Genomic DNA, 25,342 nt, shown 5'->3' on the forward strand with positions numbered 1-25,342 from the left:
AAGTGTTCCTGGACTGGACTGGGGGGGAGCACCCAGGCCTGCATGGGCCACCACCACTTCCAACAGACAGGACTGTTGGACTTGATGATCTTACAGGTCTTTTCCAACCTTAGTGATTCTGTGACTGAACTGTAACGCTCTCCCTAACAAACCTGAAGAGCGATAGGTATGGGGATGAGATGGGAAACACCTCTGCAATCAGCCCTTTGGGCTGTGATGGGCTTTGAAAATTCAAGCACAGTGTGAAGGGGCTGAGGAAAAGGAAACTGCGAAGGAAGCAAAGGCTACCTGCAACGTGCAATGCTTCAACACTGTACGGCCGGTCAACACCCTTGGTGCTGACGGTCACAGGCATGTGCCAGCTCCCCCGCTGCAGGAGGTGGATGCCAGGGCAATGCCTCCACGAATAGTTACAGCGAGGACAGAAGACAACCCTTCTCACCTAGACGGAGCTCCCCAAAATTGCCGCATCCAATCTTCTTGCCGACCCGGAAGTTAGGACCCACCATTAAGACGCCCGAGTTGGTTCCAGCACTCCGGCTTCCATGACTGCTCCTTCCTCCACCTGTCTTGGACATCCTTTTACCTTCCTCCAGCTCCCCTTTCCCTCCTCTCTTATCAAAATCCATAAGTTTGTGATACCCCGGCCTCTCCACGGTTACGCTGCTGCCATACAAATCCCAGAGCTGCCGAAAGTTGAGGGGTGACGAGAAAAGAAGCAGGGCTCTTCTTGGCTAATACACCATCACGGTGAGCGATGGGAGGGCGGGGCGTGGAGAAGGAGGGATAAGTGGCCACCCACGGGTGCTGGGCTACTGAAACGTTAGTGCTTTCCAAGGTCCCACCGGGATTGTCATCATCGCCTGTTACAGGGAGTTCTTTGGTGGAGAGAACATCCTGCAGAGAGGGTCCTCCCAGCGTGGCTCCTCGGTCTCCCAACTGCAGAAAGGAGAGGGAGAAAATTAGCATGAGGAAACAAGGAGGCAGAGGACAACAGGGGGTTGTGGGCTCCAGGCTCCTGCCCCCAGCTCCGCAGAGCCCCTCCAACACCTTCCCTGCGTTACAGATAACTCCCACAACGATGAAGGGTGCCGCAACTGAGGGGTGGGAGAAGCTGGGGTATCAGGACCATCGCAGGGTGCCTTACGTCTTAAGATGCTGGCATAAATAAATAAATAAAAGTCTGGCTATGGCAGGCGGCAAAACGCTTGATGAGTGTCTCCAGGTCGGAGCCAGCAGAGAGTTACTTGAGGAGAACATCCCCACAGGGAAGGGCTGCTGGCAGCATGGAGACCTTTGGAGGCACTGGCCAAGGTGCTCAGGGCCAGGCTGCCACTGGTCAGACCCGAGAGTCCCCAAGAGAAGAGGACACACGTAAACCACTGTGTTATGGTGCAAACCACGCCAGGCATGCGATTTCCTATGAAGTGAAAAGAGGATATTCTGTCCAGGCGGTTGCTTGCCGGGAGGGTCCCTGCGGGTCCAGAGGTTATGGCCAGCTGAGTCAGAGCATTTCCCCCCAGCGCCAGCCCGCGTTGTGGCTGGGCCGGGACCTTTGTGCCAGGACGCGTGGGAGAGGACACAGTTTCTAAGGAGCTGTGCGTGTGTGGGGAATGACCACGCCCAGAGCTCCCATGACAGCCCGCCCAGGCCTGCCGGCCTGGGGTAAAACAGACACCCGTGAACAGGAACCCAGGACTTACTGACACCTCACTCGCCTCCATGGTGAGCTCCTGATTGCCTCCATTTCCTCCACTCTTGCAAACAAACCTTGATTTTAATTGCAAAGCTTGGAGTGAGGCACAGTGGTCAACAGGGCTGCTAGCCACAGCCTGGGCAAAAGCTGCTGTGACACTGGCTGATAGTAATTGATGGCTGTGGATGCTTGTTTGCTCAGTGGTCACGCAGCATCTTGCCTACCTCATGTGTGCAGCCCCCAGCACTTCCCAAGTGAGGCTGGCGGGAAGCCCTGTGCTGGCACTGGGGTAACCCGGGGTTCCCCTTGGCCCCCACAAACAGGCAGGGCTCAGCTCAGCCCCTTGAACCAGGGAGCTCCTTACCACATGCACACCCCTGCTCACTCACAGGGATTGGACTAGATAACCTTTAAAGGTCCCGTCCAACCCAAACTGTTCTATGACACTGGCTCCGCACAAGCCCCCCACGTACAGCTGACCACGCTCACATGGGTACAGCCTAACACCGAGGCCAAATCAGCCCCTCGCTCCCTTCCGGAGGGGTGGGATGACAAGTACCATTGATGAGCTCCGTGCTCAGGGAGCCAGGTTCCCAAGAGGGAGCCATACTCTCCCTCCACCCAGGACTCCCACTGGAGCTGCCTGGGGGAGGTCAGGCTCCATCCCTCCTTGCAGGGACACCAGTGTGGGAGGCAGCTACAGCATGCCAGGAACAGGACAGCCAGGAAGCTAAACATGGGCTGGGAAGTGCAGAGGGTCAAACAGGAGCCGGGTGCATGCTGGGAGGCCACGTGAGAGACAGACAGACCGACTGGCATGCGCATGCACATTCTGCTTTCCCCCCAGCATTCATCATCTCTGGTTTTACTCCCAGCTCAGCCCTTGCTGTGTTTTGAGTGAGCCGAGCTGGGAGGCAGCCCCCACCCCTCCCAGCCCACCCTCCCCAGCCCCAATCCCCCTCTCACCACCTTCCTCCACTTCTCTCCGGGCTCCCGCAACACCCACCGAGAGCCCTTGCTGCCACGGCCTCATTACCTGCGGGTTAAACAAGCAAACCCACACCCCTCCAGTGCTCAGACTCCAGGAAATGAGCACACTGCGAGCCCTGACGCTTGGCCAAACCCCGTAAAACTTTTTATTGGCTCTCAATAGCTATTAACAACAAAAAAAGGCTTCTTGTGCTAAAGGGTGCATGGGGGGAAATGGGGGAGGGTCTAAGAGCAACAGAGGGAAAAAAGCCTCCCAAGCCAGAGCTCAGCGAGGGGGAAGGACCGGCTGTGTAAGGGTCCATGGGCAGGGGATGCTCCCTGGGGCTGCCCCACTACCAGTCCTCACCTGACACCGAATCCTCGCCAGGGTCCACCACTCCCTGTCCACAGCACCCTGGCAAAATGCCACTGCTCTCCAGGAGGGACCAGAGCTGCAGGCACCGAAGGTACAGGGTGCTGGCCCAGCTCCTCGGGGCTGTTGTGGGTGCATGACGCCCATCTGTGGGACCTGCCTGTTCAAGTACTGGGGAACAAGGCTTTTCATGCAGGATGGGAGCCCCCTCCTTCCCCCGCAGGCTCCATCCTCCAGGCCAACAAGTCCGGAGCATCCCTAGAGCACAGTAGCCCCAGCACAGAGCAGCCTGGCCCTCCAAGGGCACCACTGGCAGGCCAACACCTGGGGACCATCCTGCTGCACCCAGCACATCTTGGCTGAGGGAAACTGAGGCACACAGAGCCTTCCAGCTTCCCCGAAGGCAGGCAGCTGCAGGCCGGCTCCTGCCCTGACGCTCCCTTCCCCCAGCAGCCAGCGGTCTCTGTCCCGTGCCAGCAGGAAGCAGGGTGGGAGCGGCAGCGGAGCAGGGCTTCCCTGCGCTTTGTTCTCCCCCAGCCCCAAGCGCACACGGCCAACACGTGATATCCTGCTCATTCTTTGCTCTCCTGATAATTTCCGCCCCGGGTTCAGCACATGGCGGTGCCCTCCCACCCGTCTCATGCTTCTCCCACCTCTGCTGGCCTCGCGCAAGGGCACCGGGGAGCCACTTCCCCCGTGACCTCCCAGCTCCTGGTGCAGGCGGCAGGGCACAGCGCTCCCGGGGCGTTTCGGGAGCCACTTTCCCCGGACGCGGCTCCTGCCACACACTGGGGAAGGGGCGGCAGCCGGTGATGCGCAGGCCATGCTGCTTCATACCCTGTTTTCGTTTTGAATCAGACCTTTATGTTCTGTCCCAGGGGGTTTCAGGCCCAGACTGTTTGCACAGTCAGGCGGCCGACAGCCAGAGCTGAGGGAGCTCCAGCCCCGCGCTTGGGATTATTTTTTTTAAAGAGTTATGGGCCAGTCTCTGCAAGGGAATTTCAGACAATGGAGCGAGACAGAGCCCTAACAGAAGGGAAAAAATAGATACTGTTTCCTGCGAGCACTGGGAGGCTATGCTGTCTTCCCCCAGCCCAGACGAACACAGGCAGCAGCGTGGCATGACTCTCCAGCCCTGCCTGTGCAGCCAGCCCCAGCCTTGGGAGCAGCCCTCCCGGCTCCAAACCCCGACTTCAGGCAGCTGGGACAGAGCAACGACCAGCAAGGCCATGGCACTGACCCCCGTGCTGGGGCTGTGTGCCAGCCGGCTGCCACGCTGCAATTCCCCCTTTCCCAGAGCCGGGCGGTCAGAGCAGCAGGAAGTCACTGAACCGCATCCGTGTGAGTCAGGCCAGGGCGAGCGATGCTCCTCCAAACTCTGCCCACCAGCCTCCCCTGTGGATGAGCCATGGGGAGGAATCTATTTTCGCATCCAAAGAGCGCCAAGGAGAGGCAACGGCTCTCCGCACCTTAGTACAAAAGCAGGACCCACCTCTCTGTGTGGTGTCAGCAACTGGTCAGCTTTTCCACTCTGTGCCATAAAGAGATCTCTGGCCTTTAAAATTGAGAACAACCTAATTAGAAACAGAAAACTTTGGTAAAATCCCAGGATTCCCACTGCTCTGGAGCAAACAGCTCTGCAAACCCCATGTTTGTTAAAACCTCTGGATGGGCAACAGGGACCCAGACCTGCCCCGTCCTGCCACCTCAGGGTAGCAGCGCCACGGGGAAGATGCCCCTGATAAAACTGACGGCACATTGTTGTGCTTTGAACAGGACTCCTCACCCAGAAGGTCACACCGAGGCAAGCAGCCTCAGAAAAGCACCTTCTAGGCTGGATTTGTTGGCCTGATATCAAATCAGATGCAAGATGAGACTAAGAAAACTTCTTTCTCTCTTTGGGGGGAAGGGGAGGTAGAATAAGAAAAAAAAAAGTTGGCCTGAAGTTTGGTAGAAGAAATTCCAAAGCAAGCTGTGGTCTTAAAACAAATAAGCACTGCCCTGCAGTGTTTGCAATGCAAGTGCTCCAAGCCAGGGAACCTGAAAGTGAAATAAACTGCAGACAAGTGCAAGTGACTTCAGCACCTCCCCAAAACAGAACCACAAGAACACTGAAAGTACCATAACGGGGGCAACACCACACTCAAGCAATCATCTGAAACCTAAAGAAGGGGTTTGTGTTGTTTTTGTTGAAATATTGGGTTCTTTTTATTTGCCATCTGGTTTTGAGCATGCCAGGTCTGCTCCAGTCACATTTACAAGCTTTTCCCTGCAGTCATGAGGGTGAGAAAAAGGGATTGGGGGTGGGGGTTGTTTCTTTTTTTTTTTTTTTTAAACCAGCAAAAAGCCACAATTCTAGTGCTAGCCCTTGTCTCCGAGACCTGTGACTTAGACTGAAATATCAAGGCTCGGGAAGTTCCTGGCCACATTTGCACGTATAAAACGCTGAAAAGTTGTATTTTTTAAAATTTCTTTCCTATATAGTGAAATCTCAGGGTTACTGAGAAAGGACTTGTACAATACCATCTGGGGCACATTGTTCTAGGCCCTTTGTACATACACACTGTTCCTGCCTGGAAGAGGTTACAATTAAACGGGGCAAGACAAAAGAAGGGAAGAAGAGGAAAAAATAGCTGCCCTGAGCAGGGAGGCGATTGGTGAAGGTCAGGGAGCAGGTCCGTGGCGCTTCTCGGAACACAGTCCAGGTGTCCTGGACCAGCTGGCACCCCTGGACGGATGCGATGCTGCTACCAGCCACAGAGGCTTGACCGTACCGAGCCCTGATCTCCGCAAGCCTTTGGGATGGTTACTTGAAGCTGGTTTCCCCATGTACTCTGTGCTTCGCGAGCAAAAGAGAAACACAGCTGCATCCAGATGAAAGAGAAAGGAAAGCTTCTTGAGAGCACAAAAAAGAAAAGCCCTTGACACTACACAGCTCCAAGTACAGATCACTGCCAATTAAAAGCTAAAAATAATCACAAATACCCTGATGTCCCAAAGGACGACCCATCAGCTGGCTCCCAATACAAAAATGCAGACCAAAAAGCAACCAGTGGCCTTACACAGCTGAAACCAAAACCCAATAAATCTTAAAAGTTGAAGAGGCAGATGAAGTCTTAGCTTACAAGGAGATCAAAAGTCATAAAACAAAGCAAGATCCAACATCTTTAAAGGAAGCTGCAGACGATCCCAGATGATGTCTACAAAGGTTTGTAGTTAAAAATGTATTCCAGCCTTCAGTGCCGGCAGCCAACCCCGCTCATGACGAAACGGGGAAAAGCTGTGCCACAACACAGAGGTTTCCCAAAACAAGGGGTCATGGAAAGCCTCACCAGGCTTACCACGGCAGACCCCTGTAATGGGTACGGTCAAGTCAGAGGTGGGAGTGGAGGCACCAGAGGGATGTGGGGCAGCTCTCTCCTCCCATGGGAGAGCAGGAGAACCAGGGCATCCCTACGCAGGCACCCGACAAGAGCTCAGCAACCAGAAAGGCAATGGGCTGCTGGAAGGCTCCAGCTTTTGAGCAGTGTGTAGATGCGTGAGCGCTACCCGAGCGCATGGAGCCCAGCCTCCAGGCACCATCCCAGCGCTGCGAGGGCCCTCTCCATCTGCCCCACACCTGACACGAGGCCTCCAGAGACTCAAGACAAGCAGGACAGCTCTTGGTACTCATGCGTGGCTCTGACTAGGGACCTTCCAGGTTGAGGGGAACGACTCATCTGGGGTGTGAGCAGCTATAGAATGAGAAACAGATGCTGAAGGGAGGCAAAAAACCCCAAAACCTCATTCCAACCTAATGCTGTGAATTGTAGCAGTACAAAAGGTCCTCCTGAGATGGCGATTTGGGCCCACACCTGTGTCGTCCACAGGGCCACCATTCCCACACATGTCCATGGCAGTGGGGAGCAGAGGCCAGCACAGGATGGAGGAACAAGACAGCAGTTTGTGGACAAAGGCTGTTCCAGCTGCCCCAAAGGACAGGAACTGGCCATGGAGTCACCTTCTCCCACCAACTTTGCTCTGGATTGAGAGGAAAGGAAAAACCTTCTGGAATGTCCCAGCGCAGCAGAAACCCTTCCCACAGGGTCTGCAGTGTCCCATGCTCTGCAGGACTGGCTGAAGTCCACCCTCTGGGCTGAAGCTCCTCACTTCTGCTCTTTCAACAGCTGAAAGCTTCAAGGAAAAGCCTGTCCAAACAGCTACCACAAAAGGGAAATACAGTGGATTTTCCAAGATGTAAAAATAACGCAACTACTTCTCATATTCTGGAAATTTCATGTTCAAACCATATTTGTCCAAGCCCAATGCTAGCGTCTCTTGCGGGACAGCCAATATGACCAGTACAACTAGACAACCTGTACTGGAGCGACAGCAAGCGCATACATGTGTGTAAAAACCCAGCTTGACCCACTGTTATTTAACTGATGTTTAAGAACAAATACAAGCAAACTGGAACTAGGCCACCTTTACACTAAGGTGGGAGCATTCACACACCTTCAGCATCAATTTGTCTTCACGGGCTCAAAACTCCTCTCTTCCACAACCAACAGAGAGCTGTAAAGCTGGGGGTGATCCACTCCCAGGCCCATAGCAGTACCAGGAACCTGCTCCCCATGCCGCTTTCCTTCCCTTTTCTCTCTGTGCACACACACACCCCCCCGAGCCGCAGGAGAAAGCCTGGTTCGAGATGGCCACATCAGACACCGAGAGAAGCCTGATCCTGTTTCTACCTTGGAGAGGTGGCAGCATGCTCCGGAGCACGCTGCCAAGCTCCCTGTGACTCAAGTCTTAACATTTATGAGAAAAATCCATGCTGGGTGAGGAAACAAGAAAATTGGTAGGAGGGGCTTTGGTTTGTTTTTTTTAAACGAAGAGTCCTTCCAAGACTTGGACTTGGGCAGTTTACAGCAGCCTTTTGCTTGGGCAACAGGCAAGTCATAAGCTGGAAGCATAAGCTCCTCTCCCTGTCTCGTGCTGCTGGGGTCAGGCAATGCAACGGGCTCCAGAGGGATCTCCTGAGCATCCTCCACCCCCAGACACACACCTCTCCTCCTAGCTGGACACAGCAGCTCGCCATCAGCTCCTTCCCACAGCAGACATGCCAAAGAAGCTTGGACACAGGTCCGTGGGGTGGGCTGTCCCCAGCTGCATCAGCTGCTTCCCCAGGAGGAAGAGGGAAACCTTGCTGTTTGGAGAAAACCTGTCCTGACCCCCACCCAGGGAAGGTTCCTCTGTGGGCTGGACAGGCAGCGGGGCTGTGCAGCACTCGGAGCTCACCCCACCTCGCACCTCTACCAGCTACAGCTCCGGTTGTGGGAAACCCAAGCAAACCTACCACGGCAGCAGAATATTCCTTATGCAAAGGCAAATTGGCTTGTTCTGGCCCAATTTCCTCCTGATCCCTCAGGATAAGAGGAGATTGAGCGCTTTCACTGACGATCTCGAGGCACCTGGTCAAGAAGGGCGTTCTGGATGTGAGCGCCTCACCTGCCATTGCATAGAAGAGTTGTGCCAACCCCGTCAGGATGGAGGACCAGTCGCATCTTGCAGGGGACAGCCCCTGTGGAAGAGTCGGAGCAGCAGGACAGGGGGTGAAGGGGCATTTATCTGTCCCGGGGAATCCCTTAAAAAAATCAGGAAGTCCTGAAAGCAGACGCTTTCCCAGCAATACATGACGCTTGTGCGGTTTCTGCTGATCGCAGCCACAAGAACATCATCCCCCAACCCCAGCAGGGTCAGGTTAAGCAGAGATGGCATCCAGGCCTCCTCGCAATCTCCAACGCTCTTCCCAGCTTACAGCAAGGCAGGAGCCAGCACAGCTCTGTTTACTCTGTTTCCTCCTTTGTGCGTTCATGTTGGTGTCAGCACAACAGGAAGCTCTTGTTAAATAGTTTGTTACTTAACTGCTGATGCAGAGCCACCGGGGAACCCAGGCGTAACACGCAGCGTGTTTCGAGAGGTGGGGGAGCCTTGTAGCTCAAGTTCAGGGCTGGGATTTGAGAGCTCTCAGCTCTGCCACTGCCTCCCTGGAGATCTGGGCATGTACTGACTTCCTGGCCTTTTGCATCCCAGCCGTTACACTGGGATAACAACTCCCCTGCATCTGCCTTGTTCATCCGAGGTCCCCAGGGAGATGCTCAGCTCTTTCTCAGTTTTGGAACAGTGCTGAGAGCTCAGCAACCTTCCCCCTGCCTCCTCCAAGGCATCCTTCAGGGAAAAGACAGGAACACAGTAATTGACTGAAGAAACTCCCCCACCAAACAGCAAGGCCATCCCATGAAATCCTCCCACCGTACCTGCGCTCCTGCTGCCCATGCGCGAGATCATCAGCCCACCACGGGGGAATATCCAACGGTCACCAATCTACCTTTCTGATCCTCACGTCAAGCCCACCAGCCTGCTCATCCCAAAGAACAGCCCTCATCTGAAGCCCTACAGCCCATCTTCCCGACTGCTTCCTTACAAGCCGTTGCATCCCTCATCGCACAAACATGGACACTGGTTCATGTCTGTACAGTCCTATCAGACTGAGTCATCGATTACACGGCAGACGCAGTCCTATCACCATGGTCACTGTACCAGGAGCGTTTGAAGCGCAGTTTCCCCTTCGATATGGGAACAGTTGCGGCTGGTCTGCCCCTCCAGCAAACAGAGACACCGCAGCGTGGTTTCACTTTTTGCCCCACAATGCTTATAATTAGGAAATTTGCAAGGGCAGTTTGTCCAAAACATGGGGTTTTTTCCATCCAGGTTGTTTCTTGGAAAGGAAAAAAAAAAAAAAGAATAAAGCCGAGGCTAATGTTTCCACCAGAATTTCTTCTAGTGTTCAGGGGAAAAAAACACCAAAACACCCACAAAACCCCTAAACTGTGGCAGCAAAGCTTTTAATCCAACATGATCCGAGCATCCTTGTTCCAAACCTCCCCTCCCTTCCTGGCTTCCCAGCTCTTTACTGAGAACACGGTGCGTCCGTGAGGAGGGAGGACTCCAGCCGCACGCTTTAGCCCAGCTCAGCCCCCTGAGCAGCAGGCACAGGGTGCTCCCGGCACCTTCAGCCTCGCCAGTGCCCTCCTGCCTCTGCCGCTCGCTGCACCCCATGGCCGGGCTCTTGCCCTCCCTGCATAGCAAGGGGTCAGACACAGCCAAGACAATTTTTAGCACCGTAATTAAAAACAACCACGACTAACGGAGCAAATAATCAGACACACCATCACCTCCAGCTATATAGTTAACACAGAACGAACAAAGAAATTACTTATAGCAAACAAAGCGACAGAGGAGGAACGCGTTGAGCCTCTGTTAGAGATTAAAGCATTTACCACGCGTAGCTGTACTGCTCTCAGCACAGACCATCAGCCAGCCTGAGCACCTCAGCATTTTACCCTGGCATCCCTCCGTGGCTCTCGGCCACATCCAAAAAAACATCCAAGCCACAAAAACACCAGGATTTAAAAATAAATAAATCAAAAAAATAAAGCACTTGTTTTTTACCCAGAGTTGAGCTGTACTGTGAAGAAGATGGATTTTTCTTTCTGGCTTCCTCTTTCAGCTATCATGTCTGTTAAGTATTTTTCTAAATTCAAAGTGTTCTCTTGTTACTGCCTATTCCCTTCCCCAGGAGATTTTTTAGACACTGTGCACTCTGGTCAGCTCTTAACCTAAAACAGATCAAGCTCCAAATCTCTTCCATTTTCTCCCAGCTTCCAAACACAAATATGGCTTTTTAAAGGATTACTGTGAGTTTTCTTTTTTTTTAAAAAAAAAAAAAAAAGGTTTATGCCACATTGTTTCCTCCTTAAGGACGAGAAAAGCAGACTTTCAACACTGTAGCAGAGAACTGCTTCTCCCGAATGGGAGTCCCGCTTCACAGCTCGGAGGCCTCACCAACACAAAACCAGTAATGACTCAGACGTGATTTCATTGAGATCTTTAGAGGATACTAGCTGACATATTCAATATCAGCCTGCTTTAAAGGCAAAATCTCAGCTGTTCCTCAAACTCCACCACCACTAACGGTGCAGTTAGTGCTGGGATGCCCCCCCCATCCCAGACAGACTCTTGCTGCCCAAGGAGCTGTATGTGCTCACGAACCTGGAGTGTGCACAGCGTCCCCCTGATCCAACTCCAGCATCCCAACAGCCCCAAAAGAGAGTGGGAGCAAAACTGAAATCTGTTCTCTAAACATAATGAAATTAAATAGGCAGTAAAAAGGGGGGAAAACCACCAGTAGTAGTGTTTTCAGTTCCCAGTGGAGCCCAGAAGGCAACGTCCTGAAGAGCTGATAGGAACTCACGTGAAGGTATGAATTCCCCACGCTGATGTGATTTTCAAAGAATTGCCTCCTTTTCGAGAGGAGCAAGGAAGAGCTGTACAAGCCACGTGCTGGAGAACCCCCCTGGACTGGCAGAAGGGTACAGAGCCGGACAACTTCACCCTGAAGTCTCAACCACTCACACCACAGCTCAGTGTGGACGAGGAAAACTCCCTGCCTGGCAGCGGGTAGGCAGGCAGGCAAGGATGCGTGTGTATAGCGTCAGCTCTAAGAGTCAGCTTTCTGGCAGCAGTTCAGCAGTAATTATTTTGCACCCAAAAATATCTAACGAGGAAACAAGCCCCTCTAACCAACAGGAGTGGGACCGTTTGGATGTGTGTTTGCTCCCTGCTTGCGTAAGCAGAAATAGAAATCAATGTGCTTTGGACAGTCCAAATTCAGAACAACCCAGGTCCTCAACGGTTTTGAGCACAAAAAAGCTTGCCGAGTCACCAGCTCTTCTAGGGCAACTCCTAAATCACTCAGTAAAAGCAGCCAGAAAGAAAACTTCATGCAGTATCTCTCCAATGCTGGAGCTGCTATGTAGTTTGCTCCCAGCCAAATGCAGAATTTCACTCATTTTGTTGGATCCCCATCCAAAGCAGTTACACCTGGATGGAAAATATTAACTGTGCTTTACCAAGGAGCCGGAAATACCACAATGGAAATTTCAGCAGCAGCACAGGAACCAAGCAAAAAGCTAAAAATACTTCTCTAGGAAAAATAATAATAGTAAATATACACATGCTAAAATAAGATCTGAAAACTAGACCGGAAAAGATCAAACACGGCACAAGTCAGACAAATCCACCCGAGAACCAAGTGCCTAAAGAGAGCCTATTCACCTTTTTTGGCTCATCAGCCACAAATTCAAACTTCCAACTACAGAATTCATAAAATCTACCAGAAAACACACTGAAGCTTTATTAGAGAGACCTGAAGGGAAAAAGCTTTTTGGTTGACTTTACAGACCCCACAAAAGGGATCTGTATTATACCCCTTGGTTTACCCCTTGTGTGACATGCAACTGGGCCCAACTAAGCCCCGGGGCAGCCACCTCCCAGCTCTCGAGCCACGTCCATCTCACGAGCCATTCCCACGCTCCCCATGCCAGATCCACACTGCATGGAAACAGCGGCAACGCCAAACCACTGTGGTGTGTTGGGAATGCAAAACCCCTGGTTGCAGGAGGGAGACAGGCAGCAAGGGATACCTGCTCACCTTCCCATCCAGCCCTGCTGTTGTGCCTCTGGGATGTTACTGGCATCTTCTACCCGCTCTCTACTCCAGTATCCCTTCTCTAACACCAGCAACAACCGTCTTCATGGCTGCTGGGACAGGAGAGGTTCTCGTATGCAGCTGGAAGATGGCAAGATCAGCAAATGACCTGACTACAGCTCCAGCCTGCTGCCCCCACTGCTTGTACTAGCGTCGCTTTGGTGTTCCTGCTCACAGATGGAGCAATTTCTGTCTGCGAAACTGCAACTTGCTTTGCTGTTACCGTAAGAGGGACACCGCAGGTTACAGGTGGGTAACCAGAGCAGCAAACCTGGTTCTGAACAACAGCGGAAAAGACACAGGCTCGCCTTCTGCCCCTGCATGAAGTCAATTACCCAAGGCTGTAATTCCGCAGAATCTATCACATCTTAACAGTTCAGCACAAAAAAAGCCAATTAGTATGTTGAAGTGGTTTCAGTTTTACTAATGTAGAGTTAGTAGTATTGGAAGAAAGGAAGTTCATTACAGACAAAGTAACGTCTGGCTGGGAGACCTTAAAAGGACAGTAGTCAGAGTCCAACTCCCAGCTCTTCATCCCTTCCCACAGCCCACATGCTCCAGCAGTTTCCATGGGACACACAGAGGCACCCCAGCCAAGACGCTGACGATGCCTTTCAAGCCCCCGCTCAGCACCGCAAGCGCTGGATTCAATAAGGCATTTCATACAGAGTCACTTACTTGAACAAGTGGTCTCAGCCGTCAAGCCCCTCGCATGCGCCGGGTTTTGCGGCTCTGCCAGTGGGTTTTCTATTTAAACCAGACAATACATCCACAACACAGCAAGCTCCAGTTAGACACCGGATACTAATTAAATCCATGCTGCTGCTAGAAGGCAGAGCTGCAAAGGAACCAGCTGCCTTCCAAGAGTCCACAGCAGTTGGCCAGCAAAAAACTGTTTACCAGTCCCCTGCCTTCCCCTTCTTCTGCTCTCCCCTCCACATATTTACCGAGGTTGACATAAGAGCAGAACCTCCTTCTTCTTGCACCGATTCCACTGTCACAAGCACGCTCATCTTCGGAGAGAGCCTGTAAAGGTTTCGTTTCTACAGTCAAGACCCGATACTGCTATTTACTCCACTCATGCCCAGAGCACAAAGCCAGAGACTCAGCTGTACAGCCAACATCAACCCCAAGAAGCTTCAGAGCAGAACAATCCAGCCAGATCTGACTGACACACTGGGAAAGGTCAAGTCCCTAATGCTCACCTAATGCAAACCCCAAGGTTTGCTTTTACACCTGGTGACTCCTCACAAAATAGGCTCTCTCTGCAAGCAGGTATCCAAAGGATTGTCCGTATCCCAAGTCACTGAGTCACATTTTGTGTCCTGGGAAACGGAGAAGCCCCAGGAGAGCTACTGCTCAAACAGCTACTGAGCACTGACCTCTGGAAGACAACTACAGAGCCAGAGCCCAAAACATCTTCAGGGACAGCCCTATTCTGTATTTCAACCTCTGCCACTGGATACGGATCCTTTTTAACCATTTTTGCTTCAGCTTTGGGGAAAAACCACCTTGACAACTCAGCCACCCTTTTACTGCCTTGGCACGCGATATGGAAAGGGAGGCTGAATGCAGACAGATCCAGACGTGCTCCAAGCGACTGCTGGGCCCACAGCACTGCAGGGATCCAGCTGAAGGGCGACTGACTTGTGAAAGTTGAGCAGCGCCTGCAGATGCAGAACAGGAGCTGCACAAGCACGTCTGTAACAGGCATCACCATGCCCTCTCCATCCTTCCCCCAGCACCATAGATGTTTCGAGAGCAGGTTTAACTTCAGGTAACCTGTTGGTTCAGCAGCAAAAGGCACATGGCAGCAGTGGGACCCAAAGCACCTGCAAAGCCTTTCTGTGAAAGGGATGATCCTACATTTGTCACAAACACACAAATTCACTGCCACCACAACCCAGATCATCAGCCTGGTTGTGACGGTACCTATGCTGGGCCACGCTCCAGGAACAAGGCAGGAAAGTACTGCATTCAGATGTCAGACTTCCAAGTAAGGCAAGTTCCCCTTCCACTTTCTTCCCTCCCGTCTCCAGAGCTTCGCAGTCACCAGACAGTGACAAAAAAAAAAAAAAAAGGCTTCTAGACAAATAATTTTCACCCAGCAGCTTGGAACAACCATTTCCATTTCGCATCTCACATCTGAGGCTAGAACACCTCCTCCTGTGCTGCTGCAGCCTGAAACAAGGTTAAGACCACCTCTACCAGCATGCTAGTTCTCCAGCCCTGTCCCTGAATACTCCCATGCCCTCAAAAGCTAACATTTTTCACAAGAACAAGATAAAGTGCTGCTCGCTTTTCTCTTGATAAGGGATCTTAGCACACATCCGGCAGCGTGCACAGGAATGGATGTGAAAGAAGAGTTGCCATCGGTTTCACAGACAGAACAGAGGAAGGCTCTCTCCCCGCCTCCACTGCAGCCAGAGACGTGCTGCACCTTTGTTTTGCAGCAACAGCCACAGCAGCCGAGAGCTGCCCTGCCTCCTGCCAGGCCACCGGGCAGAGGCTGCAGAACCTGCCCAGCAAAAGGAAAAGGTTTAGGGACAACCTGCCGCAAGTGGACTTTGTCAGCAAACCAAGAGGAACAGCAGGTACAAAAGGAGGCAGCAGCAGGAGAGGAAACATCAGAGGAGCACACCAACAGCCCAGCAAAGCAGAGAGGGGAAACACTGCAGCAGCTGTGAGGCCACAACATGCCCACCTGAGAGCCGGTCCTGAGCCCACCCACTTGTTGCCTTCTAGAGCCAGCGGCCACATTGACCCACAGAGAATGGCGCACAGCCGCGCTGTTAACACACCTCACCAGAGCAGGAGAGCAGATGTTTTGGCAAGTGACCATCCATCTCCCACCCCACCGTGACCGGCTTGCTTCCCAGCCTGGCACCAGGGCCACTTTGCACTGCTACCTGCTAATAAACTTCAGGGCTTTCCTTCCCTCCCTCAAATTTGCAGTTGTGCATGTGAGCACACGTGTGTATCTACACATTAGCATGAAGTCAGACAGTTGAAACAGAAAACTCCTGGAGATCTCTGAATCCCAATCTGTGAAATGAGTTCTTTCCACCAAAGCAGAGAGATGGGAAGGTGTCCTGCTCTCCCAGCCCTAGGACAGCCCAACTGTCACAAGGCCAGTCCATCAATAAAGTGTCGTCACACATGTGATGCTGTGCACGGCACCATCGCTTCTCTCCACTCTGCTGAAGGCAGAGCAGGATCCACAGCCTCCGTTACAGCCCACTGAGAAAGACCTACAGCCAAAACTTCCTCCTGTTTATGCAACCACAGGCCCCTGAGGATGGAAAACAAGCCAGCACAACACAGAAATAATCCTCACCACAATGTGAAAATGCCACACGACTGAGGGGCTGCTGTGCCACCTTCACCCCTTGTCAATGGGCCACAGAGCAAGCTCCAGCCCATGGCAGGCAGCCCTGGACCCACACCCGTCAGTGCAGCCGGCAGATGACACAGCAGCTCCTCGCTTGCTGGCAACACAGCTCCTTTATCAATTCCCACGGACAGGAAGGTCAAGAGCAGCTCTCAACGAGGCACTGAGGAAGGGGGTACCCCCGCAGCCCCGAGTCGTGGACTGCTCTGTACAACAAGCTGGTGGAGACAAACGGGCTCCCCGGCGAAGCGCAGCACAGCTTTCTCACACTGCCAGACTGCAGGTGAACTGGTCTCCCGCTGCCAGTCCCTGCCTCTCATTCACCCTCCTCTTCTGCAGGAGGCACCGCGCTGGTGTCATGGGCGTCATTCAAGGGGGACACTGCCCACAGGATGATCCATGCCTCCTCACGGCGGGACGAGGCTCCAGAGAAAGCCCAGGCAGAGGTGTTCTGGTGTGCACAAGTCGGAGCATCCGACCAGACGGTGGGGCGAGACCTCCCGCCAAGCGCCGTGGGAGAGCTCCTCATGGCTCTGCTTACAGAGCACCAACCACTGCTGCGTCCCACAGGCCAGGAAGCAGCAGAAGGGGAGCAGAGGACATGGGAAGACACAGCCATCCAAGCACTGTCTCCGAGGGAGTGCTGTCAAGTGGTGGGAGACATTCAAGAGCAGAGGAAGAACACGACCCTTCCGAGGATGTCCTCAGAGATCCCGCAGCCTTGAATCCCACATGTGCTTCCTTCCGGCATTGCGAGGGATCAGCTGTAGCTAGGATGAGGGGCTCAACATTTGTTCTCCAAAGGATAAGGGACATTTCCCAACCCCTTTCCTGTAAAAAAAGCCAATTCCTGGATGCGCATGGCTCCCTTCCCTTCCTTTCCTCCCCCAACCCCAAGCTGGGTGACAGTCTCAAAACCTTTCATCCACCTGGAGGAGATTTCCTCCCTGCAGAGGAACTCAACTGAACACAAGCACGGGGGAGCCAGGCGCGCTCCTCCCCAGGGAGCGGGACGCCAGAGCAACATACTCAGCACTTTTTCCTCCCCACAGCCTTTGGATGGGCTCCCAAATAACCTCAGGAGCAGGAGACTGGGAACAAACTGCTACCCTCAGACACTCACACCAGGGGTCTCCCCACAACACAAATGGTTTGAAACTGGCCGGAGCTGGCCCAACATCACTGAACAACCCAGAGTACCCCCAGTCGCTCCCAGCTTCCAAGGAGCAGGAGATGAAAGTTTAGCAGAGCACTAGCTCTCAGCACTTCCATTTTCCCTCCTTGCAGCCCCTAAGCAGCCACAGAATGACCAAAAGCACTCCCTCCGCTCACCGCCTGCACAGCCTCCTCATGTGCCAGGCACTGGGAGCAGGGGGTCCCCGGTACACCCCATGGGGGCTGAGCCCCTGGAGCCGGCAGGGGAAAGGCTTCCCCAGAGCAGGACAGATGAGGAGCCCGAAGACTATCATCAGCACATCGCACCAGCCTGGCAATTTATGTGCTAGGGGACAAACCTGCTCCGACAGCAGGTGATGCTCACTCTTCTGGAAGCCACCATCTCTGGAGGGCAGGACATGCCTGCTGCCCAAACTGGAGTCACGCTGCAAGTCCACAGCAGACTTTTCTCTGAACCGTAGCTTTCCAAGAAACCACGCAGGAGAAAACCCTGTTACCCGCTATGTGCAGCCCAGACTGTCCAACCAGAGTCCAGGCCACCAGGGAGCTCTAGATGATACCAGGTGTGGATGCCGCTGTTTCAAAGCTTGTACTTGCCACCCCTGAACACACACAAATGACCACATCTGTCATGCCAGGTGGGAGACCCCAGAGGAGACCACATCCATGACCCTGCGCTGGCATGCACACCATATGGTTCCAGGGGCTGGGCACACACCTCCTTCCCTCACAGCAAGCTGGGCAAGAATCCAGGCAGCAGCATTAGCCATCTTATCGTCCCAGTGTTCCTAGTCACAAGCTCCAGGGGCTTTCCAGACGGCTGATCCAAATGCTAAATGCCCCCTGGCTCTTATACTACTCCTTGCAGCAGCTGGCTCAAAGTACTTCACCAGGGAAGTGTCATTACAGAGGAGGGAACTGAGGCACTTAACTGCCTAACATCGCACAGAAAGCAGTGGCAAACGAGGGAGAAAAGCCTGGTGGTCCCCAGAAGCTGCTGTGCCCTCTGAGGTCATCTGCGCAGAAGGTGGCCCTGACCACGGGCACCTTCTCCAGGCCAGGGCAGTAACCCGGCCTTGCGCAGCACTGCCCGCTCGGCGCTAGAAGCAGGTCAGAGGCCTGGCTGCAGCGATTGCCAGATTGGTTTCAGATTTGTCTCCTGGTTCGTATTTCCAGGAGGCAGTGGAGCGGACACCCCCAGGCAAAGCTCAGCTAGTACCTCCCTCCTCCTCACCACCAGCACCACCCTGGTCAGGCACCATCTCTTAAGAGCCATCAACCTTCTGTCAAGGGATACAGAGGGACACCAAGGGGTGTTTTATCTCCTGCTTCCTCCCCGGCTCTGCCACTCCAGGGCTCTCACCAGGCAGTGGTGGAGGAAAGGAAGGGCTCGCTGCCTGAACAACTGGGGAGGGAGGGTGAGCTGTGCTGTATGGCCCAGGAAACTCAGCACAGAGCCAGGGAGATGCTGGGAGCGCTTGCAGGGGAGCTGAAAGCTCAGCAGTGCAGCCTAAGCCGGGAGAAGATGCTGGCCATCAGCCAGACAGCTCAGGGCAGCCCCGCTGCCCCCATGAGGGACACAGCCAGGAACTCTGTGCTGCAAAGCAACCAGCTCCCGCCAGGAGAGCGCAAAGCCCATCTGGGTGGCTTTGAAAAACCAGACAGTTTTTCCCCAGTCACTTTCATCAACACTTCTGACGGGCAATTGCTGTAATACAGATTTGCCCTGCACCTCAAATAACAGGGCTTCTTCCCAACCCTGCTTTGGGACCAGGGCAGGGGAGGAAGCAGCAGAGATGAAAGCCACGCAGCACTGGGGGGACGAAAACCACAGCCTGTTTCATCTCCCCCCTCCAAGATCTGGGATAGTTACTCATCCCGCAGGGAACGGGGGCAAGTTGAGCACTCTGGGGCCTTCAGCTAGAAGGGGCTTCCAGAAGGGGTTACTAACGAGCCACTCACATGCCAGCCACAGTTTAAAGTGGGGAAACAGACCCACGGAGACTCCAACTCAGCAGATTCGAAGCCTACATCCAGCCCGGCTGCCAAAAGCTTGTGCACCGCAACAGCAAGATGCGTGTGACAGCAGGGTTCCCCCGCTCCTCAGCCCATCTGGGGACTGTCAGTCTGCAGAGATCTGCTTGGCCTCCTGTCATGTGTATCGCTACCAAACCCTCTTCTGTCAGCAGGATCTGGGTTGGCATAAGCACTTTTAATAGTAGGATTTTTTTATTTTTTTTCCCCTTAACCCATATCCTCTTGACAGAACCAGGTTAGGAAGCAGCTGCACTGGCAGATCTGGGATAGCCTTTTGCAAGACAAGGCAGGGGAAAAAGGGGTGCCCGGATCCAGTTATCTCTTCAATCACCAAACTACAGCTAATTGCAACTTCCTCAACTCCCCTAGGGTCACAAGGAAAGGGGGAACAATGCCAGCTCTGCTCTGTCCCAGCCCAGTCACTTTGCTCCAGAGTGGGCCCTTCGCCCTGGAGAGCCCCAGAGCAGGGTGGGCGAAAGAGGGTGTCATTCCCACCAGTGACAGGGGCTGTTTCCATTTCTGGGTGGTGGAGCTGCAGCTCTGCCAAGCCGAGCTGTCCCACATTTAAGCAAACACCACTTCCCCCTCTGCTTTCTTCCCCAGGCTGCTCAAAGCCCCACACCTTTCCTCTCAAATTACTGCCAAACCTTAAGAATTGGGGGGGAAAGAAGAGGGAGAGGGAAGGGAAGGCTTCCGGGAGTGTGTGTGTGTATGTGTCACAGGGAAACCTCTCCCCAAAAAGCTGTCAAAAGTCCTTGTACAGAGGTGCCAGAATCACTTCCCTACTGCAAAGTCACACGGGAGCTGGCTCGCTGCCACCCTGGCTTACGTATGCTGCTCCCAGCTCTCCACTCCAATGGGGACAGTCACCCAACGGGGGACAGCCTTCCAGGACCACAAGCAGCACCCGCCGTGCAGACTGTGAGGAGGAAAGAGTAGCACTGTGCGATTAATCTTTCCTGCAGAGTAACTGGGGCGGAGGGATGCTCTGTGGCACGACAATATCCATCAGCTTACATGCAAGCGTCAGCATCTTCAGAGAAGCAACGAGCAATCCATGAGGCATTTATCTTCCCACCCCCTCTATTACAAGACCAAGCAGCTCAATCCATTACACATTTCCCTGCAACCTCTCAAAGGTACAGAAGCAACCTGCTTATTTTACAGATGGGGAAGTGAAGCAGCACGAAACTAATGTGTCCATGATCTCAGAGAAGAAAAGTGGGAGAGGGAAGGGTGATTCCCAGCTAACTGGAGACTAACTGGGACCAATTCCTAAGACCCAGACAAATACCCCAGTCTGCTGGCTTACAGGGAGAGGTAAGCTTCAGAACAGAGGGGCTAGAGACCTACATCCCATTCCTGGGCACACCACAAATTTTTCAGGATCTTTTCACGCCTCCATCCCTCACGTAGAGGATCAGACCCGCAATCCTTTTTTTAAAGACCGTGACAGCTTTGTGGATTAAGGACTCAGACTGGTTTGCCACCAACCTCCACATCAGAAAGGCACGTTCCAAAGGTTTTTTCTCATCTTCCCTCGCTCCCCACCTACGTGCATTTTGCACAGGATCAGAAGGCCAGGACCGAAACAGGAACACCACAGGAGTGGCTACAGCCAAGAAGGTGGCTACAGAGGTGCTGTGGACTGGGAAAGGATACTTTTCAAGCGGTTCATCCAAAAGACTACTCTCAAACAGGTAGATCTAGTGCGACCTCACTGGTTCCTCCCTTTACGTTACCTGCTCAAGACCTGCTTCTCTGAGCCCTACACAAAGGGCTTAATTTATAAAGTCAGAGGGATCACCCACATGAAGGAACATGTAGGATACACCACCACCCCCCCCCCAGGAGGGCCCATTTCATCTTGCTGCTATTAATACCTGGAACATTATTTGCACGAACAAACTGTCCCTTCTCCCTCATTTCTGGGCTCTCACTTCTCCAATTTGTCCCAGAAACCCCAGCCAACACACGTTCACCCTCCTCTAGTACACACTTCCATCCAAAACCCAAACATTTTCTTTTTTTGAGTGAATTACTCACATGTCTAGTTCCTGTCACCTCTTCTAGTCCCTGCAGACAGGACACAGCTCTCCTGGCTCCCTCATTTATTATGCAGCCAATTTGTGGGCTTAAACCCATCAACACTTATTATGGAAACAGGCCAAGACTTCCCACAGCTGCACAGTGCTCTTGGGTGCCCACCCGCAGCCAGCCCTGTGGGTGCGTGCTCAGAGGGGCTGCCAGCCACACTCTGGAACATGAACCCCTCTACGGCATATCTTCTTATACAGCCCCCGATCCCCTCCGAACGCCAGCACCACACCACCCTCTGAGCTGGATGGGGCTCTGACAAAAGCCTTTGCTTCCCCAGTGCCAAACCTGTCACTAAAAGCCAGAGCCATGCTCTGGCTGGAGTCAGCGCTCCTTAGCATGGCTTCAGGCTGGGATTGAGGGCTGCCTGCAAGCCCTTTGCTACACTGGAAGGAAGAAGTTCTCAACCTGTCAGAGCTGGGCTGAACTCTGCACACAGGAGCCTGGGCAAAGCCTTCCCCTTGGGTTGGCTTGCAAAGAGCTGCGTGCCTTTGATTTTCCTTCAAGAGAAAACATGTTCTTTCTGTATCTAAGCAAAACTCAGCTAAAACAGTCGAGCATGGCCAAAAGCATCCAATCAAGAGCACAGAGCATGAGAAGTCTGGGCAGAGGATTACCATGTAGCCAAGGAAGCCCAGACTTCACATCCAGACCCGGAATTACTAACCTGCCCTGTCTGCAGAGAGGCCTGCCTGACCTGCCCAAGGCCGCCTAAGGAGCTGGGAAGAGAGGACCAGACCCCTCTCCATTGCCATGTCCTCACGCACCACAACCAGCCCATACAACCCGCAGAGATGCTGGCATAACCTGACCTGAATTTTGACCTACACCACTGGCATCCCAGCACAAAGCTCCACACAGCTGCTTTTTGCCCAGAAACATGGGACAAGCTCAGTGCTGACCAGCAGCGGACACTGCGAGAAGGATCATGCTGAAAGGTGAGAGGGGACAGGAGAAACCACAAGCACCTCATCGAGCAGGTCCAGGGAATGGGAAATCCTGCCATTAGCAGGATCCACTGCAGAGGATTTCACAGCTAATGAACTCTCACCAAAGACCACAGAGAAAGCAAAAGCAGCAGAGCATTTCTTTTCCGATAAGCTGCTTTTATTGAGAAGTTTACGCATGCTTCAGCCCGGCTGCCCACACCAGCCCCAGCTGGAAAGCAGCTCCAAACCTGTGCCTTTAAATCCCCCCTGGCAGCAGGCGCGCAGGACTGGGGCTGTGTGAGCAGACACACCCTGCGCCGCTGCCTGCTCCAGCCGCCGGAGCACACAAACATTTCCTCCCAGCCGCTCCTGCGCTGCGGCTCAGCCAGAGCAGCCTCAGTACCTGCCAGAGCCGCACCAGAAGGGGAACACAGGCTGTTTGACACAGACCTGTAAATACAGAGACTTAAACTTGTTTCCTGAAATCCCCCCTGCTTCCCCCCCCAGCAGTGGATGTTCTTCCCTCAAACTTCTTCCTTAAGGCAAATATTTAGAGTCTAACAGGCATTCCTCATCACAGGCACAAGTTAAATATTGGCCCTAAAACAACAGCAAGTGCCTTTAAATTATTCTGGCTGGAGAAGCACCGCTCTGGACTTTGATTTCTGGCTCTGAACAAAAATAGGAGCAAAGCACCGAGCATTACACTCTTCTCCCAGGAGAAGTCAGATTTCAGGCTCTGCACGTCCCCTGCCAGGACCACAATCAGCAGTGGGAACTGTCCCCTGCTTGTGCATTATCACACCTCGGGTGTCTGCTGTCATGGAGCCAAACCCGCTGCAGTGCATCCTCTGCGCTGTGCACAGGATTATTTTGAGTCTCGTTTCCAGGTCTGCGCTTATATATACACTCAGAGAGACATTAGAGAAGACCTGCTGGGAACCGTGGGTGCCATCCAGACTGCAGTGAGGGCATTTGCACATGTTGTCCTCGCCCCTCTGGCTGCATGACCTCCATTCTCAAAGGCACCCATCCTTCCATCCAGCCATGCCTGGCAAACTGATCTCTCCGGTGCAGAAGATGCTCTAGGCTGTTCCTGCTATGCAGGCAGCCCAGCTCCCTGATGGACGTGCTAGCTCTTGCAAGAAAATATCTCAGCAAGGTAGGAGCCCAAGAAGTCAGAGAGATGTCAGCAAAATAAACAGGAGAGGGAAGGGTACGGAGGAAAAAAAAAAAAATGCAATGAGGTCAGCACCCCTGAAGCAGGGCTGCATCTGGGCTCTGGGACGTTGTGGGTGTTTTCTGCACAGAACAGGGGAGCAGAGCTCCGGTCATGACTCCACAGCCAGCCCTGAGCGGCCGGAGTCCCTGCAGAGCTGGCCTCGCCTCAACCCAAAGCAGCCCTGCAATGCCCCGTTGCTGCCGAGCCAAGCCCATCGGCAGACGGGGCTGCTACATCACCGTGCTGCTCACACACCTCCTGCTGAAGGCAGGCCTGCGTCTGCGCCTCACAGCCGAGGCAAAGGAGCCCCTGCCAAAAACCACCTGAAACCAGAGTTTGCTCCAATGCAAGGGGTTTGCCCACCATTTCTCCGTGGCAAAATGCCACACAGATTTACACAGAGAGCTTTAGCTAGAGACAGGTTACTGCAACACAGCACAGGTGTGCCTGAACAGCATACTGCACAGTAACTCACATTCACAGTGTTTATTCTACAACCAGCTAAATTCAGCGTGGTGTGTGTTAAATGAGCTTCCCTCTCACGCTCATGAACTTGGTGCCTGCAGATCTGGTAAGCCCAAGGAGCACCTTGCTTGGCTCTCCCCGCTCCAAGTGGCGGGCCTGGTAGGGAGAAAAGGGGCCTGAGCAGCAGAGAGTTGCTCCCTGGCAACATCCCCTGCTGTTGCATGAGATGGAGAGCATGACGGTCTGCTGTGCTGGAATTCCTCTCTCTACTCCCTTCCCTGCACCGCAACACCTACTGCTTCAAGCTGGAGAATCTGCTGGGGACTCTGACAATCTCCTCTCAGGAGCCCCTGAGTGGGCAGACACTCCTATGAAAAATAGCATGGGTTTAAAATCAGTTGCAAGTTACCTTGGAGGAAATGTTAAAGCTCCATCCCTCCAAGCACTTCCTATTCCTTCCCCAGCCGCTGAAGCGCACTGAGCAACGAGCTCCAGCAAGCAAGTTTGTGCAGGAATTCCCAGGGCTCAAGGCGGAGACTAGTCTATACCTGTCAGCACCAACACCTCTGGTGCCTCGTCCTGTGGCACACTGACCCCACACCCACCAGAGGCGACTGCTGCTCCTCAGCTCCTGGCTGCAAGCAGTCCCTTCCAACATATAGACCACAGCTCCGCTTCCAGCGCTTGTTCTAAGTCACGTCCTTAAAGTTCTCTGTACTTGGGAACACAAAAGCTAGACTTCAACTCAAACCTGCATCGCCTTCAGGATAAGAGGAATCGGCATAGCTGGGGGTGGGGGGATTCCAGGAGAGCCTTAGCCTGCCCCTCGCCCACACAGCACAGAAGGTGCTGGAAAGCACCATCCTCTCCCTGCATCAAGCTGGGGAAACCAGGCAGAGAGTATAAACTTCATCACTGCCAACAGTCCATGCTAAAAAAAAGGAAAAGAAAAAGAATTTCTTGCTTTGTTGTTTATACCTCAGTGCTATCTCAAAAGCAAAAAGCAGTGAGATTTTCTACCTGAAAACATCGGGCAATGACAAGAGTCTGTAAGAATGGAGCTTCTGAGTAGTGCAAAACCATTACACCTCTGTTCTGGTTTTAAATTGGATTACTGCTGACCTTTCAGACCCCATCATCCAGCCCCCTGCACCCAGGCATCAGCCACTCTTAGCAAGACTTTCCAGCATCCAGACTGGGAAGGGGAACCAATCCCCAGAGACGTGGCTGTGCTCCCAGGGTACCCACAAACCCTCCCCGCACCGCTCCTCCTGCACAGGTCTGCTCAGCTGCAGACCGGCGGGGCTGCAAAGTTCTTCCAAAGGAAAGCTTCACAAAATCCAAGTTCAAGACCAAACTTAACCCCTGTTTATTAACTTAAGAACATCCCTCTCAGGC

General features: G+C 53.3%; 1 protein-coding gene across 2 annotated transcripts in view; it reads right to left on the bottom strand.

Moving 5' to 3' along the window:
- Positions 1-25,342, bottom strand: part of CSNK1G2 (casein kinase 1 gamma 2) — a 45,961-nt gene that overhangs the window by 15,794 nt on the left and 4,825 nt on the right. For both annotated transcript variants that reach the window (XM_059831919.1, XM_059831918.1), the window contains exon 2: positions 443-939. In XM_059831919.1, coding sequence (XP_059687902.1) covers positions 443-629 — 187 coding nt within the window. In that variant the 5' untranslated portion in view covers positions 630-939. The remainder of the gene's footprint in view (positions 1-442; positions 940-25,342) is intronic.

The sequence above is a fragment of the Gavia stellata genome, chromosome 32 (assembly GCF_030936135.1).
Source record: "Gavia stellata isolate bGavSte3 chromosome 32, bGavSte3.hap2, whole genome shotgun sequence".
In the NCBI taxonomy this organism is placed as follows: domain Eukaryota; kingdom Metazoa; phylum Chordata; class Aves; order Gaviiformes; family Gaviidae; genus Gavia; species Gavia stellata.